Below are 14,484 nucleotides of genomic sequence, written 5' to 3' on the forward strand. Positions count from 1 at the left end.
GCCCCATCAAATAGGTCACTATGTTGGAATAACAGCAACATTTCAAATAGACTGTGCGAACTTTATGAAAGCATCGTAAAATGGGAACTCCGTAACTTTGTATTGACACTGTTTTACTGTTGCAATTTACTGTTGTAATGGCACTATTTAGGAAACAATGAATGGGCTGCAGTGAGATAATTGAGGGATAATCTCCATTACTTTGAAGTATACAAAGCCATAAACAGCTGCCAAAACTGATTAATAGCTGAAGGCATCTAATCAATCTAATAAACCATGTATTGCAAGAATATAGGAGCTTCCACTAACTGTGAACCATTTATCTTATTGATACAAACTGCAGTATTTTCCTTTCTTTAGGATGTAATATCATGAGACCTTGATTGTTCTTCCATTAAAGTCAAGGATAAAACTCCCATTGTGGGCCCAGGGTCAAGCCTTCACTGAGCTGATATCAATGAAAATAAATGCTTCCTTTTAATGTAGAACAGCTCCGCTAAAAAACATTTTTTTCCCCCCTCCTGTTATAAAACATCCCGTGGCATTGAAAGGGGGACACATTCTAGTGGCAAGGACAAATGTCAGGAGTCGTGATGAAAATCTGAATCTCCTACAAGCATACACCACAATTTCCAATGAAGTATTGTTTTGTCTGCGCCTCGCCCTCCAATCTACAAAATGGAGACGAAGCCATTCACATGCGCTGCAGGATTATTTAGGGTTCAGCTAAAACAAAGAATCACAGAGGGAAGACCCCGTGCACACTTCAGAGTGTCTGTAAAGCAAAGAAAGGAGACAACATGGGTTGGTTCTGTTACGATGGTTTTGTAAGCGGTGCAGGAATGGGAGCAGGGAGGACGTGTCCCCTCCTGGCACGGTCTCTCAGCCTATTTCCACATTATGCATCATCAAAAATGGCAGCTCCCTTTCAAGCAAACTAAGTTCCAAATCCTTCCAAAAAGACGAGAGAACAGGTAGCTGTTTGACAGGAGTTTTGCAGCGTACACTGTAGAAACAACTTACCCATATCTGAAGCACACATAAAACACCGGCGTGGGGCGAGAACTGTGTTTGTCAAGCCTTGCAAAATGTACCTTTCATCAGACAGCATTTTGTATCTCCTCATTCCTGCATAGAAAAGAAGCACTGCAGCACATGTTCTCCTATTATACATTATAATTGCCCTTTCCGTGCGCAGAAACAGATGCTGTTAGTGCTGGATGGTTCTCGAACTTGCTCTTAATCAACCACTTTGTCTCAGCGCTAGTAGGAAGCTACTTGGGTTCATCCAAATATAAACGTTGATGCAGAAACTCATAGCGAATAATAACAGAGGTATGAATTTATTGTTTCAGCAAAAGCTTCTATGTAAATTAACCATTGGATAATTAAAAATGCCTGCAGTGTCTGGGCGGGTAAAAGATCAAGCACTTGCTGGATTACAACACAGCTAAAGCTGCGATAAATCTTCCTAATGGCTTAGGAGCAGCAGCTCTCAGGCTTTGCAGCTAACAGGACCAATTCCACCAGCCAGCGTGTACTAACTCCCATTCATCTGTGCCCGATCTAACCTGCAAGGGACTGCTTGCAATTGCAAGACTCTTGTCTGGAGAAGCTGAAGCTAAACAACAGGCTGAAACTTGCACAATGGGATGCAATGCAAGCAGTGGCATTGCGCTCATTCCCAGCGCAAGTGTTTGTCATAGGACTAGGCGGGCAAACCTAAAATACAAGTCCCAGAAACCTGCAATACTGGTATCTCTGCATGTACTGCTGCCGAGGGAGTGCTAGGTTTGTGTGAGAAAACACACAGTGAGATGTGGGACAACATTTTTCTGCAATATACAGATGTAGCCATTTGAAGATTCACAGCAAAGCACTTACACGCATTGGCTGCAGGAATATGCTCACTGGGAGTGAAACAAGACTCCAGAGTTTTAAGTATTTTTCCCCAGAAACTAGATGGGGCACCAGCACAGATCAGAAATTCCTCGAGGCCAGGCCTGCTATGGTAAAACATCGCAACGGGAGCAGCTGCATGCTCTTAGAATCATAAAATGGTTTGAGCTGGACAGGATCCCTAAAGACCATCTAGTCCAAATTCCCCTGCGGTGAACAGGGATACCCACAGGTCCATCAGGCGCTCAGAGTCCATCCAGCCTGACCTTGGGTGTCTCCCACCGCCTCTCTGTGCCAGTAAGATAACTTCTCCCAAACACCCAGCCTAAACTTCTCCTCTTTTAGTTCAAACCCATGTCCCCTCGTCCTCTTGTTGGACCTCAGTGCTAAGGGGATCTCTGTGTCCTGGCTGGGCAGCTGAATTGCTTTATTTTTGCCACCGTCCAGAACATCATACATTTGATATAGATGTGCATACTCGCACACACGCAACAAATAGCAGGCTGTGGATTTCTTTCCAAGACCATCATGGATGCAACTTCAGTTAGGAAAACCCATATTGCCTCTGTCTACGTTGACTTTTTAATGCAATTTGAAGTGATAGCGGTCCTTTTTGTAGCAACGTTGCAATGGACGCTGGTATATACACTTGAAACACATGTATTTATTATTCTAGGGGGTGAATAGAGTTGCAACTCCCCGCTGACATTTGTTTAAGGTTTTCCTCCTCGATTTCACCACACTTCCCCCCTCCTTTTCCCGCACCCCTCTTCCCCCCGGCCCCAGAGTCCTCCGCCACCTTCCCGCCTCAGGGGGCCCCTCGCTGCCTCGGCCCCGCCCCCACCCTCCTGGCCACGCCCCCAAACGCGTGTCCCCGCCCCCTTCCCGGGAGGCCATTTGGAAGCAACAATAGCCAGCTCCCCTCCCCACGCGAAGTCACGCCCCCTCCTCCCCACGAGGCTCCGCCCCCTCCGCCCCACGAGGCCACGCCTCCTTGTTTACCGCGCGCCGGAGCCCGGGCGCTGCCCGCCGCCCGCCTCCATGTTGGAGCGGCCCCACGGCGCGGGGGCGGGGCGGGGCGGGGCGCGGGCCGTGGCGCAGCGCGGCCCCTTTCCCCTCCCTTCCTCCCCTCGCCCCGTTTCCCTCCTCGGGCGAGCTCGGTGGCACCGCGGGAGGAGGAGGAGGAGGAGGAGGAGGAAGAGGAGGAGGAGGAGGAAGAGGAGGGGGCCCGGGAGCAGGGAGAGGGGGGGGGGATGAGATAAGCGGGCATGGAGGCAGCGGGGCGGCTGTGCAGGGGGACGCGCTGAGGGGGGAGGAGGAAGAGGAGGAGGAGAAGGAGGAGGAGGAGAGGCCCCGCGGGGCGGCTCAGGTGGATGCGGGGAGCGGTGTGAGGAGGGCGGGGGGGGTTCCTGAGGAGGGCCGAGGGGGTTTTTAGGGGGCAGCGGTTCCCGGCGGGCAGCGCTCGGTGCCGGGGGGGGGTTCCTGTCGCCTTTCCCCCCCCCTCCCCTCCCCCCCCCTCCTTCCCTCCCCCGCCCCTTTCCCTTCCCTCCTCCGCGGGGAATCGGCGCCGGAGGAGGCGGCGGTGGTAGGGCCGGCGGGGCCCCGACAGCGGGGCTGCCCCCCCCTCCCCGCCCGCCTGGCTTCGTTCCTGGAGGAGTTTTGGGTGCTTTTTTTTTTTTTTTTTTCCTCCCCCCCTCCTCCTTTTTATTTTATTTTTTTCTTTTTTTGTTTTTGTTTTTAAATCTGCGTATTGATTTTTTACACAAACAACCCCCCCTCCCCCCCTTCCCTCCATCCCCCCTCACCTCCCCTCCCCGCGCACACACGAAGCCTCCGGGAGGGAAGCGGCCAGGTGAAATCTCCCTCTGTTTCCATGGACAACCCGTCCATTATCACCCAGGTGACTAACCCCAAAGAGGAGGAGATCCTGTCCTGCGCTCAGGATAAAGGTGAGCGGCTGAGAAATGCGCGGGGAGCAGCCAGCCTTCCTCACCCCCACCGCTGGGGAGGCTGTGCTGGTGGTGGGATGGAGGGGTTTGCTGGGGAACTGCACGGCCCGTGGCTTGCCTAGGGCTTGGGGCACGGATTTGAATCGGGGCTTGATTCGTGAGAAGGCTTTTGTTCCGCGAGGTGGGGGATGTAACTTTGGCAGGTTGTCACTGTGCAGCGTGGGGGTCGGTACCTGCGCTGCCTTTGAGGTCTGTGCTTTGAGATCTCAAGCTTTGACGCTGAATTTTTTCATCCTTGGGGTTCCTCCTCGCTGTCTTCTTGCTTTCCATCCTTCTGCTTTCTCTCGTCCCGTTTTCCTCGGGTTCAGGAATCCGTGTTAATGTTTCTCCTGAAAGGCTGCTCGCTGCTGGAAGAAACATGGGCTACTTCTAAAAGCTGGCCGTCCCAACGGCTGGGTGGATCAACAGCTGTTACTTCTGTAAAGCATTGCATCCAGGAGGTGTTTTGCTCCAAAATAAGGTGGATCCAGCTCAGCTGAAGGAGCTGCTGTTCCTTCAGAGCCTGGATGGCAGCAGTCCACCATCGCCTCCTTCCCTCCTGGAGGCTCGACGGGGTCTTGGGCTGCGTCCTTGCAGATGGCACCAAGTGGTGCTGATGGGATGGAGGTGCCTCTTCAGGGTTGATGGGAACAGAATCCTATATTTGGGATGGTTGTGGGGTGTTAGGTTTGTGTTTCGTTGTGTGCTGCCCTGGTGAACAGGGGGAAAAAAAGGCAGAAGTAGCTTGTGAACAAACAGTACGATGGTGTTGTCTGGTGTAGGTACGGTGGTAGATCTCCAAATGGTCTTCTGTAGGAGGTAGGTTGCTACGTTTGCCTCTCAGACCTGGGCATTTGGTCCCCAGGATGCTTCCATTTTTGCATGGCTCACAGCAAGGGGGTCCTGGGCACCTGTAGAAGTTGCTCCTAGTTGCTGGCACGTGAAAGGCTCATGGCAAGTTGCCGTGTGCTCATCTCACGTGTGCTGCCTGCAAGAGGAGGATGGAGATGGATGTCAAGAACATTGTGTAGTTAAGGGTGCGGTGTTCTGCTAAACCAAAGGATGATTATTATTTATGTTTTCTTTTTACTAGAGGATTGCTCTCGTTGTTCCCTTTTTAATTTGTATTGCTTGAGAAGCGGTGCTCCGTGCTGAGGCCTTGCTCATCCCTGGGGATTTCTGATGTTTTCTTCTCTTTTGGCAGCGCTGAGCATGGGGTGTCTGCAGGAGTATGGTGCTGCTGCTCTGCCTGTGACGTCTCCTAAGGCTGCTTTGGAGCAGATTTATGTCTCACAGTGCTCAGATGGGGCCATGGTCTTAACGGCCTCTGTTATTGCAGTGCTGGAAGGGCTTGGGTAGCGTTGCTAACAGCTGGTTGAAGCCTTAATGTAAAAAAAAAAACAAAACAACAAACCAGGCAGTTGGGAGAAACAGGAAAAATTGACAGCTCAAAATGAGACTGAGCATCCACATCAAACAAGTGGCTTGAGTGCAGCCAGCTATGCCGTGTGTTGAAAATATGCATCTAACTTGCATAACTATGCAGTAACTTGCATAAGATGCGTTGTGTTCTCGCTGTTGGTTTGTCTGGAGCAGAAAAATCGTGATGGGCTGTAATTATGTAGCAGGGGCCTTGCAGGCTGTGTGCGAGCACAGGCAGGCTGGGGAGAGCAGCACGAGGGTAACAAGTTGAGCAGGCAAAGAGTATGAGCTTGGTACAGGAGGAGGACTATTCTGTATTATAAGCACAGTTGAAGTGCATGCTTTGGGCTGATTTACTGCTTTGCAGCGTGCTAGTACGTGCTGTGGCCTCAGCCTTGAGTGCACGAGAGCAACTTTGGCAGAGGAGCACTGCAAGTGCTGTGCTGGGCTGGGGAAGGAGAGCTGCTGCCTGCTTGTGCTGCTCCTGCTACAGGTTTTCCTTCTCCTGCTGTCGAGGTGTATGCAGCTTGCAAAAACCTATGGTGTTTGCTTCCCTGCTGGGCTGTGTGTCACCCATTGCTCTGCTCCGTTCCCCAAGTTTGGGCTCAGCTTTTGGGTAGGATGAGCTCCAGGATCCTGGAGCTGCTCAGTGGTGGCTGATGCTTAGAGCGGGAGCGCTGCTGGATCTGTGTGAGCCGAGTGCACTGGTTCAAAATGGCTAACATCCATCAAGTCACCCTGAGCTAACCCTGTGTTTAGCTAATACAAGTATCATCTGGGCCTGCGCTCTTCTGCAATTTTGTAATACAGTGAGTTACAGTAGCACAGTACTGTGAGCAGAGGCTGTCCGGCCCCATGGCAACCTCCGTTCAGCACTGGGCTGCAGAAATATGGTCCAGAAGTGGCTTCAGGAATTGAGGTTTCCATAGGATTTTTGGAACTTCCACTGATGTTTCTTATGACAAATGATTTTTTTTTTCCTCCTTAAGTTGTAGAGGAGCAGTGAGTAACTGCTAAATAATGCACGTGTATACTTTGAGGTCTTGAATTATTTTTTTTCCCAATGTTTCTGAAGCTTTTAATCAACAATGAGTTCAGCGTTTAGCTTGATTTATTTTTATTAATATGTATTTGTGTTTTAAGAGGAGCTTAATGCGCAGTATATGCTTCAGGTCTTCTGCGGAAGGGAGCATGGTTGGCAAGAGCTGTGTTCTCACCATGGAGCAGTTCTGTTTTTGAAGTAAATATTTTGCTTTATAAACGTAGATGTCCAACTATTCTCTCGCTAATCCAGCCGTACTAAAAATGTTTCTTGAGATAAGTGAGGGTATGATAACTTACTAAACTCAGCAGCACTGAGATGGAGCTGTTTTTCACTCTTAACAAATACCCCAAATTTCGGAAAGTGGAAAAAAACAGCTCTTGGCACACGAGCCATTCCTTAATGTGTTGCCACACGGTGGTGCACTGTATTTAGTTGTCCATCAGAATGAAAGCTGAGCACAGAAAGGTGCTACAGCAGTGTTTTGGTATCGTTGCAGCGTTTGCTTTGCCGTGCTCAGGGAGGATTTTGGCCTCTAAGCTCTTACATCAGTTCTGAAAAACAAAAACGCGTTCTCCTATTTGGAAGTGGTATGGAAATACTTTAAGCACTGAAGTAATGAGGAACATAAGACCCTGAGAGCTTTTATAAGCAAGAAAAAAAAGAGTTCTTTGTGGTGCTATTTTGTGTCGTGATTATTTTGGTTGTTTTTGAGAACTTGAAGCGTTATCAGCGCTTGTCTCCAGAAATGAAAATGTGCCTAGAACCGTGTGCTGCATCAGCCATGAGTGAGACCAGTGAAGAAAACACGAAGGAAAAATTAAACATCTGACACAGTGTCGTCCATTTTATAGATAAAATCAGCTGTTCATGCTGCTTTTATTTTGTAAGTATTTATTGCTTTCAATCGGTTGAACAGTGACCTCCTGTGTACCAGTTACCTCTCCAGAAAAGCAAGGTGCACTGAGTATGGCAGAGAGAGTGCAATCGTGGGTGGCTAATGTGTAATAGCCCAGAGATGCAGATTTGGAAAGAAGTGGAAATATATGTGCTTTAATTTCTTCTTCGTACCCGATGTGAATTCTTGGTTCTTCCGTGGGGCTGGCACAGGAGCAGTGCAGTACCAGCCCAGTCCTTCTGGAGGTACCGCATCCTTCAGAGCCTGCTGTTCAGATTTCTGCCTTCACATCCATCCCTCCTGACTTTGGTCTGTCAGCTGAGCATCTATTTTCAATCCTTTAGAGCACCTCAGTCTTCTGGTGTGTGTACAAAACAGTGTTCTCTTCTGTGATAAAGCACTTGGGAAGGGTTAGAAGCAGAAACTGAACCATTACTAATTGTTCTTAATGAACGGTGTCTTTTGCTGAGGAAACCTTCTCCAACAGGGAAGCTTTCATCCTATAAAAATGGGTAAAATAAACAGGAGAGAGCAACCAATAGAGGCAGTGCTGCCATTTAAAATAATGAGTACTTAAGATCTAAAGTGAGAAGCTTATTTTGAGAATGCCACTGCAGTAAGTCGTGAATTCTGTCTTCTGCAAGGTGCATTTTGAAAATATATTAAAAATATTTAGGAATCTTGTTTTTTTTTGTCATTACTTTATCTGAATTCAAAGTATTTAAGCAACTGAACTTACATTAGTGTTCCTGAGATGTTGTCTCAAGAAATTTTGGTGGTATTATCTACAGATCTTTACTTTAAAGTAGCATTGAAAAATGGACGTGGAAACCATTTTGGCGCTGCCTTGGAATGTGAATTGCTCACGGAGGGTAAAATCTTAAATCATTAACTAATGACATAGTTGTTACATGAAACCAGAGTAACCATACAATAGGTTTTATGTTCCTGGGAGACCGTAGTAACCTGCAGTAACCCAAGGTTTGATTTAAGGTGGCAGCTAACAAGCTGCAGTGTGTTGGCAGTAACATGAACGATAACTTGCACGAATATCTGGTACCGAGTTGGTGTCAGTAAGCTGCAGCACTGTGGTTCCTTCCTATTGGGTGCCATCTCAATTTCATACTTGTTTCAATGCAGTAATTGAACTTGAGCATTCAGGAGTTTAACACGCCTCTAAAAAAGAAAAACAAAGTTGACCTACATTTTGTCAACTCAGTATTCAGAAATGCAAATAACATTTTGAGAGATAATCGGTAAAATGCGTTGGGATTGGTGCTACGCTTCATCTGCCAGAATTTAATCTGCACGTTGCAAATAAGCTTCTGGATAACGTGTCCAAGTTTGTTTCTTTAAAGCAGTACCACACGGAAATGCTGGGAAAGGGAGAGCTAAGAGAAACGAAACTTGCTTGCCTGGGTCAGTGCTGATGAGAGGTGCTGCTCCCACTGCCTGCTGGAGGGCTTTAGCTGTTGGAGGCTTGTTCTTCTGCCACGTAGCAAAACTGATCAATTAAGGGCTATCTTTTAGAAGTCATAATTCAGATCTGAAAGTGGCTGTAAAGTAGTTCTGGCCCACGTTGGTGTATGTCAAATCTTAACAACAGTCAGCCTTTGTGATAATGTGTAACTTCTTCACTGGAAGAATTTGTTAATGGTGTCCTCCGTGTTTGTTGATCAGTGTTATTTTTCCATTGGAAATCCAGTTTCAGGCAGTCCTAGGCATGGAAATGTTAACTTTGGGAGTGAACTACTCCAAGCTTACGCTACAGAGGATTTCCTTGACATTGTTTGAATGGCTTTGAGTCACATTTCAGAAGAGTTAGGAGGCTGGGCATAGCAGAAAGTGAGAGCTCCTGGCTCTTGAGGGCTCCTGAGCTCACGTGAGGCCCAGCAGTAGGGCAGAGGATGGATCTAGTTGGTGCTCCTGGCCTGCAGGGCGACCTCCAGCCTGCTCTAACTGCATCCTTGGCCATGGGTGATGGTGCAGCTTTACTTCCAGATAGGATCGACGTGGTGGGGCTCAGCCCTGCTGCATCTGCAGAGCTCCCAGTTGGGGGCTGAGGCAAGGTGCCTTCTGGGCTGTGATGTAGCCAGAGATATTTTTAAGAGTTCCACACTGGAAATGTTAATCTCCTATAAGTGCTATTTTTACCGAAGTTAGGTGGGAGCTTGCTTTATGTGGAGGGGTTAAGGCATAAAATGGACATAGATGTGACAAATGTGGAAGGCAGAAGTGACATCTAAATAAAACAGTAACATTCTGTTCCAAGCGGTCTGCTGTCATATCAGTTTGGCCTTCTGTATATTCTTGGTGTTTGCTTAAGACAAAAAGAATTTGTATATCTAAATGAGTCTCACACAGCCCAGTTCTCTCCGTACTGTTGTTGCTTTGTGACATAGATATTAGGGACAAAAATAAAAGCTTGAGGCAAAACTTGAATTTAGGAGAAAGCTTGTTGTACAGTGCTGGGTCTGCACAAAGTTTGTAGTCTTCACTGTGTTATCCAAGTGATCGCTTACATAAAAGTGCCACAGCTTATTTGCTTTGTACAAGATGATAAAGCGTGATTTATAAAAGAAGGGACAAGAACCCCATTATTAGAAGTGATTGGCTGTACTAGAAACTAGAATTCTATTATCTAGGAAATTTATTGCCAGTTAAATCTGAATAAATATATGGTAGGCTTGGATTTGAAAGATGTTGGGTTTTTAAAATGAGATTTTTTTCCTTATTTATTTCTGCGGAGAAGAACTATTAATCTCCTCTGAACCTCTATTAGTGTTTTCGAAGCCTGATGGACAGGAGCAAATAAGATGCTGTGGGCTGTGCTTTGTACTGAAGATCAACAACCCCGAACGAAGGATGGCAAAACCTACTGTGTATGTACTTTCCTTATATGTACATATATATGTATGTTTTGGTAAACATTCAGCAGAGTTCTGTAGGTAACAAACCTCTGATGAATCTCAGCCTGAGTGTGTGGTATATGTGTTGGTAGTTTTGTTTCGAGCCAGGCTGTCTCTCATGGGTGATGGGTCAGTCAGTTCCTGCAGTGCTTTTTCTCTCCTAGTCTCCGCCCTATTTTCTTGGTGGAAAGCACTGTATTGATTTTTATTTTTTTGTCACTTCCCTGCTCTCCCCCACCCTCAGAGCACTCCTGCTTCCTGAACTGTAGCCCGGGATTCCCAGTGGGTTTAGCAGCAGAAAAAATCCTGCCTTTTCCTTGTGTGCTGGAACCAGCAGTGAAGACTTAAGATTTCCTATTTTGTGAGTTGCAAGGCTGTCATCTCCACGGCATGCAGCTTCTGGCTCTGGAATGGAGGTGGGGATGTGTCCTGAGCTCCAGAATGAGCTCCTGGCATCACACAGCATGGCAGCAGGTGAAACAGTCCCCACCTGCATAGCTACTGCTGCTGGTACAGAGACGTGCATGCAGGGATCAGGATTTGTAACTCTGAAGATGAGTTCCTGTGAAGGTATGGATTTCGTGTATAGTTCTTGCAGGCATTTAAGAGCTTGCATGTGCTACTGATTTCTCTTTTTGTCCACAGAAGCTGATGTGTACATACATGTCTGATTATCTGCATACTCGCGTTAGATACCGTGAGGGCACGTACGTGTGGTTATTTGAGATCTAAAGAACCAGAGAGCTTTGGTTTTGAAGTTGTTTTGTGGTTATGATTTGCTTGAATGGTGAAGTTGGTAACTTTGGCTTTGTAAGAGAACCTGTGGGAGATGCTGGGGAGCAGTATGGTGCAGCCATCAGGAACAGTTGGCCAGAATGCTGTAGGAGCTGCCTGATAAGGAGAGACATTGTGTTTCTTGACTCCTTATTCCAGTCTGGTGGGATTATGATCTTGGTCTTACGTCTGATGCAGGATCATTGCTGCAGCGAAGACGTTTATCTCTTCTTTTCCCTTTTTAACAGTTGTTTAAAAATGTTGAGCAAATATTGTGCTGTACTGAAAGGGAGGAGATGCCTGAAAAGTAATAAATCAACCAGCAGGAATGCTGGGGTGTTTCCTTCAGAATTGAAGTCAGAATGTCCAGCTCAGCTAAAAGGAAGCCTTCACTCATGCACCACGTGGGTTGACCTGTCTAAAGACAGCTGCCAAAGTGATTTACCTAGGAATTCCTGAACAAGATGATCTGCCTGCAGTTTGTGTTGTGTTCTAATGGGGCAGCTCACGTTCCAGCTTATGGATTGTCATCCTCCAGGTAGGGAAGGAGGCAAAGATATCTTCCCATAGTGACCAACTGAATGCGTCGAGGATCTGAAATGCCGTTCCTTGTGTTTCCCTGGGATGGGTTGGGAGTGCTTTAACACGACTCTTTGCTCAGTCACTCTTTGGCCTCCAGCCAGCTCTCATAGCTCTCATGATATGAAGCTGGTTTTGTTGAGTATCGCTCAGTTGAGAGTTTTGGAAGGTGGGAGGGGGGGGTTGGGGGGGGGTTACGTTCACTAGGGAGTCAAAAAGAAAAGGAGAAGAGTGCTGAATGCAATCTGCATCGCAATTCATTTGCTAATTACAAATTGACATCAATTGAGAAGTCCCAGAAGGAGGTGGGTTTACAGCGTAACTGTAAAACAATTTGCATCAGTGTAGAGGTCTGTAAAGTGCTTATCCACAAAGGAATGAGATTTTAAGTGGATTTATTTAATCGGGTTTATCGTGAGTGCATAGTTGTGGGACTCTGTTTTTTCCCTTGCATTTCAGAATCTTCTGTCTTTCTGGAAGATTCCTTCTTGTGTTGAGATGTCAAGGAAGCAAGGATAGCAAAGTTTAATGGAGAATGAAGGAAAAAAAAAAGCCAAGAGATGTCTTTGTTAATTGTAAAGCATATTGAATACCTGAATGGTTTTGTCTCCAGATTATCATGATGAAACTGACGATTTCAATGCAAGCTGTGCCTTGAACTTCAAATACAGTTGATTATGCCCCATTATAAATTTGAAAGGCTCCAGCAAATTTTTATTACCTGGACTGAAAAGGATGCAAGCAACGTAGATACAGCACCCCACCAACTTTAACTACTATTGCTGCAAGGCACACTCACTGTTCACGTTACGATTGTTTTGTTTGGTGGTTCCTGTTGGTTTTCTTTTGGTTGTTTTGGTTTTAAGCTCATTGGTGGCCAACGTTACCCTATGGTTGCTGCCACTCTTTTATAAGCCTGTCATGACAGGAGCAAGGTTGAGCAAATCAGACTTGGCAGTTGTGAAGCAGGGATCTGTTCAGGGCTCGTTCCTGTGTTTGCACGTTGTGCTGCACTTCCCTGGGAATGACCTTTCCAGCAGGCAGGTGAACGCTGAGGCTTCTTAAAAATGTCACTGCCTCACTTGTGTTGGAGGTGATGGATTCTGTCCTGTACCTTAAATCAAACTTGTTTGCCTTAATTTTAATAACTAAATGCTCTTGCTGTCTCATGCTATAGAACCATAGTACTATTAAAAGGAGGAAAATAAGCTGTTGCCTCAGATGTGCAAGAGCAACTGTTACGTGTTCTAGGGGAACAAACAACAGCAATACAAAACCAGTAATAATAGCAGAGATAGATGATGTGGAAACAAGATCAGCCATGGTGATCTGAGAAGACAGCATTGGGATGATGCTCAGAAGGCTGTAGGAGTGTGATTTGCAGCAAGTTAACCTGGTGTTTGGTCTGTACAAAGCTCACTAACCCTTGAGCAAGCGAGGAGCCAGGGTATAAGGACATGCTATTGTTTTAGGACAAACACTACTCAAACATGAGAGCAATGTGGGTTTTGTTGTAAAAACACTGCTTTCCAAAAAAAGAAAAAAGAAAAAAAACAAATATAAACACTTTAAAATACATCTTTATTGTGAAGACTATTCCTTACGTTCAGCTACGTTGTCTTTGTGTGGTGGCCCCTGAGCAGCAGATGGTCTTATCTCCCATCCTGCTAATAAGGTCAGTTAAAGATTTCTGGTTTGGATAATAAGGTCTCCGTTCTGAATGGATAATGATTTTGACTGGAAAACAGGGTCACAGTTTTCACCTTTTTAATAGCTGGTTAGGTGATAGTCAGCTCGCTGGCTGTTGGGAAGTGCTTTACAGGAGTAAATGGGCTTTCTTACTTTAATTAAGGCCATATGTGTACAGCAGCTGTGATTCTCTGGGAATCTGTACCTTACATTTTCAGTTAAATAGCTGATAAAAGGTTGCAGTTGTACAGAAGATGGCCATGTCCAGAGGGCAGATGTCTTATAAAGCAGTTCAGATCTTACTTTCTATTTCACATTTCAGCATTTCTTCAGGTTGGATAGTTGGCTGCTGCAACAGAATAAACTGAGGATGTCTTCCTGTATCTTGGAAGGTATCTTGAATGCTTGGAATCAGCATTCAGAAATGCTTCTGTATAAATCTCAGGGGTACAAAGTGGCAAAAAACCACATTCTCTTTTCTTCATGACATTTGCATGGAATAGGGTCTCTGAGCAGTTGGCATGTTATTGAGTTAGAGAGCTGAGAACTGACATGTTTAATGCTGGGTTTATGATCTGTTCCAGTGACAGGGAGCAGTGGGTATGTAGTAAAGAGGTCCCTTATTTTTCTAGAGGAATTATAATACATTTCAATTAAAACAAGGAGCTCAGAGATTCTTAACTTTAGATAACTTCAGCAGTGTTTGGGCAGAGCGTAACATTCGCATCCTTCCCTCTGGAAAACATCACTTCTATTCATATCCCTTCCCAGGGGCTCAGTGCAATCCTTGGAACAATAACAGGAAAAAATAGCAGTGTGTTTGTGAAGCACAACCTGCCTTCTGGTCCGGGTGCCCAAATATGCCCCTTTGGTTGCTGATGTGAGACCACACACAATTAGCCATGCCTTGCGTGGTGCCAGGAGGTGCTCTGGGACCTGTGTGCTTGCTGTGAGTGGGCTGGGGTGGCTTTTTTGGGCTGTTTGTCTGCAGACACCACCTGCACGTGGCTTGCAGCCTTCCTGTCCTTCCTGAGAAGCTGAGCCAGATGTTCTGCTGTCCCTGGGCTGCGGGCGTGTGACCAAAAGAGACTCTGTGTTGCTGTTGGGCTTGCAATATTCTCCTGGAAACACAGCTTTCAGTTGTCACTGGTATCTTAATTACAGTCATGTACCTTGCTTGGAGGAGTCCTAAATAGTGCTCTACTTAAATATCTGGTGGAATTTCTTCAGGACTGAAAGATGGAAACACTGCTGTGCCTCCCAGGTGCTGAGCACCAGGAGGAT

General features: G+C 46.4%; 1 protein-coding gene across 2 annotated transcripts in view; it reads left to right on the forward strand.

Moving 5' to 3' along the window:
• The first annotated feature begins 3,678 nt into the window (after positions 1 to 3,678).
• CTDSPL (CTD small phosphatase like) overlaps positions 3,679 to 14,484 on the forward strand; it is a 64,941-nt gene continuing 54,135 nt past the window's right edge. For both annotated transcript variants that reach the window (XM_065744994.1, XM_065744995.1), the window contains exon 1: positions 3,679 to 3,848. In XM_065744994.1, coding sequence (XP_065601066.1) covers positions 3,773 to 3,848 — 76 coding nt within the window. In that variant the 5' untranslated portion in view covers positions 3,679 to 3,772. The remainder of the gene's footprint in view (positions 3,849 to 14,484) is intronic.

The sequence above is a fragment of the Cyrtonyx montezumae genome, unplaced genomic scaffold, assembly GCF_038088225.1.
Source record: "Cyrtonyx montezumae isolate F1298 unplaced genomic scaffold, pur_monq_1.0 scaffold_32, whole genome shotgun sequence".
NCBI classification, from domain to species: domain Eukaryota; kingdom Metazoa; phylum Chordata; class Aves; order Galliformes; family Odontophoridae; genus Cyrtonyx; species Cyrtonyx montezumae.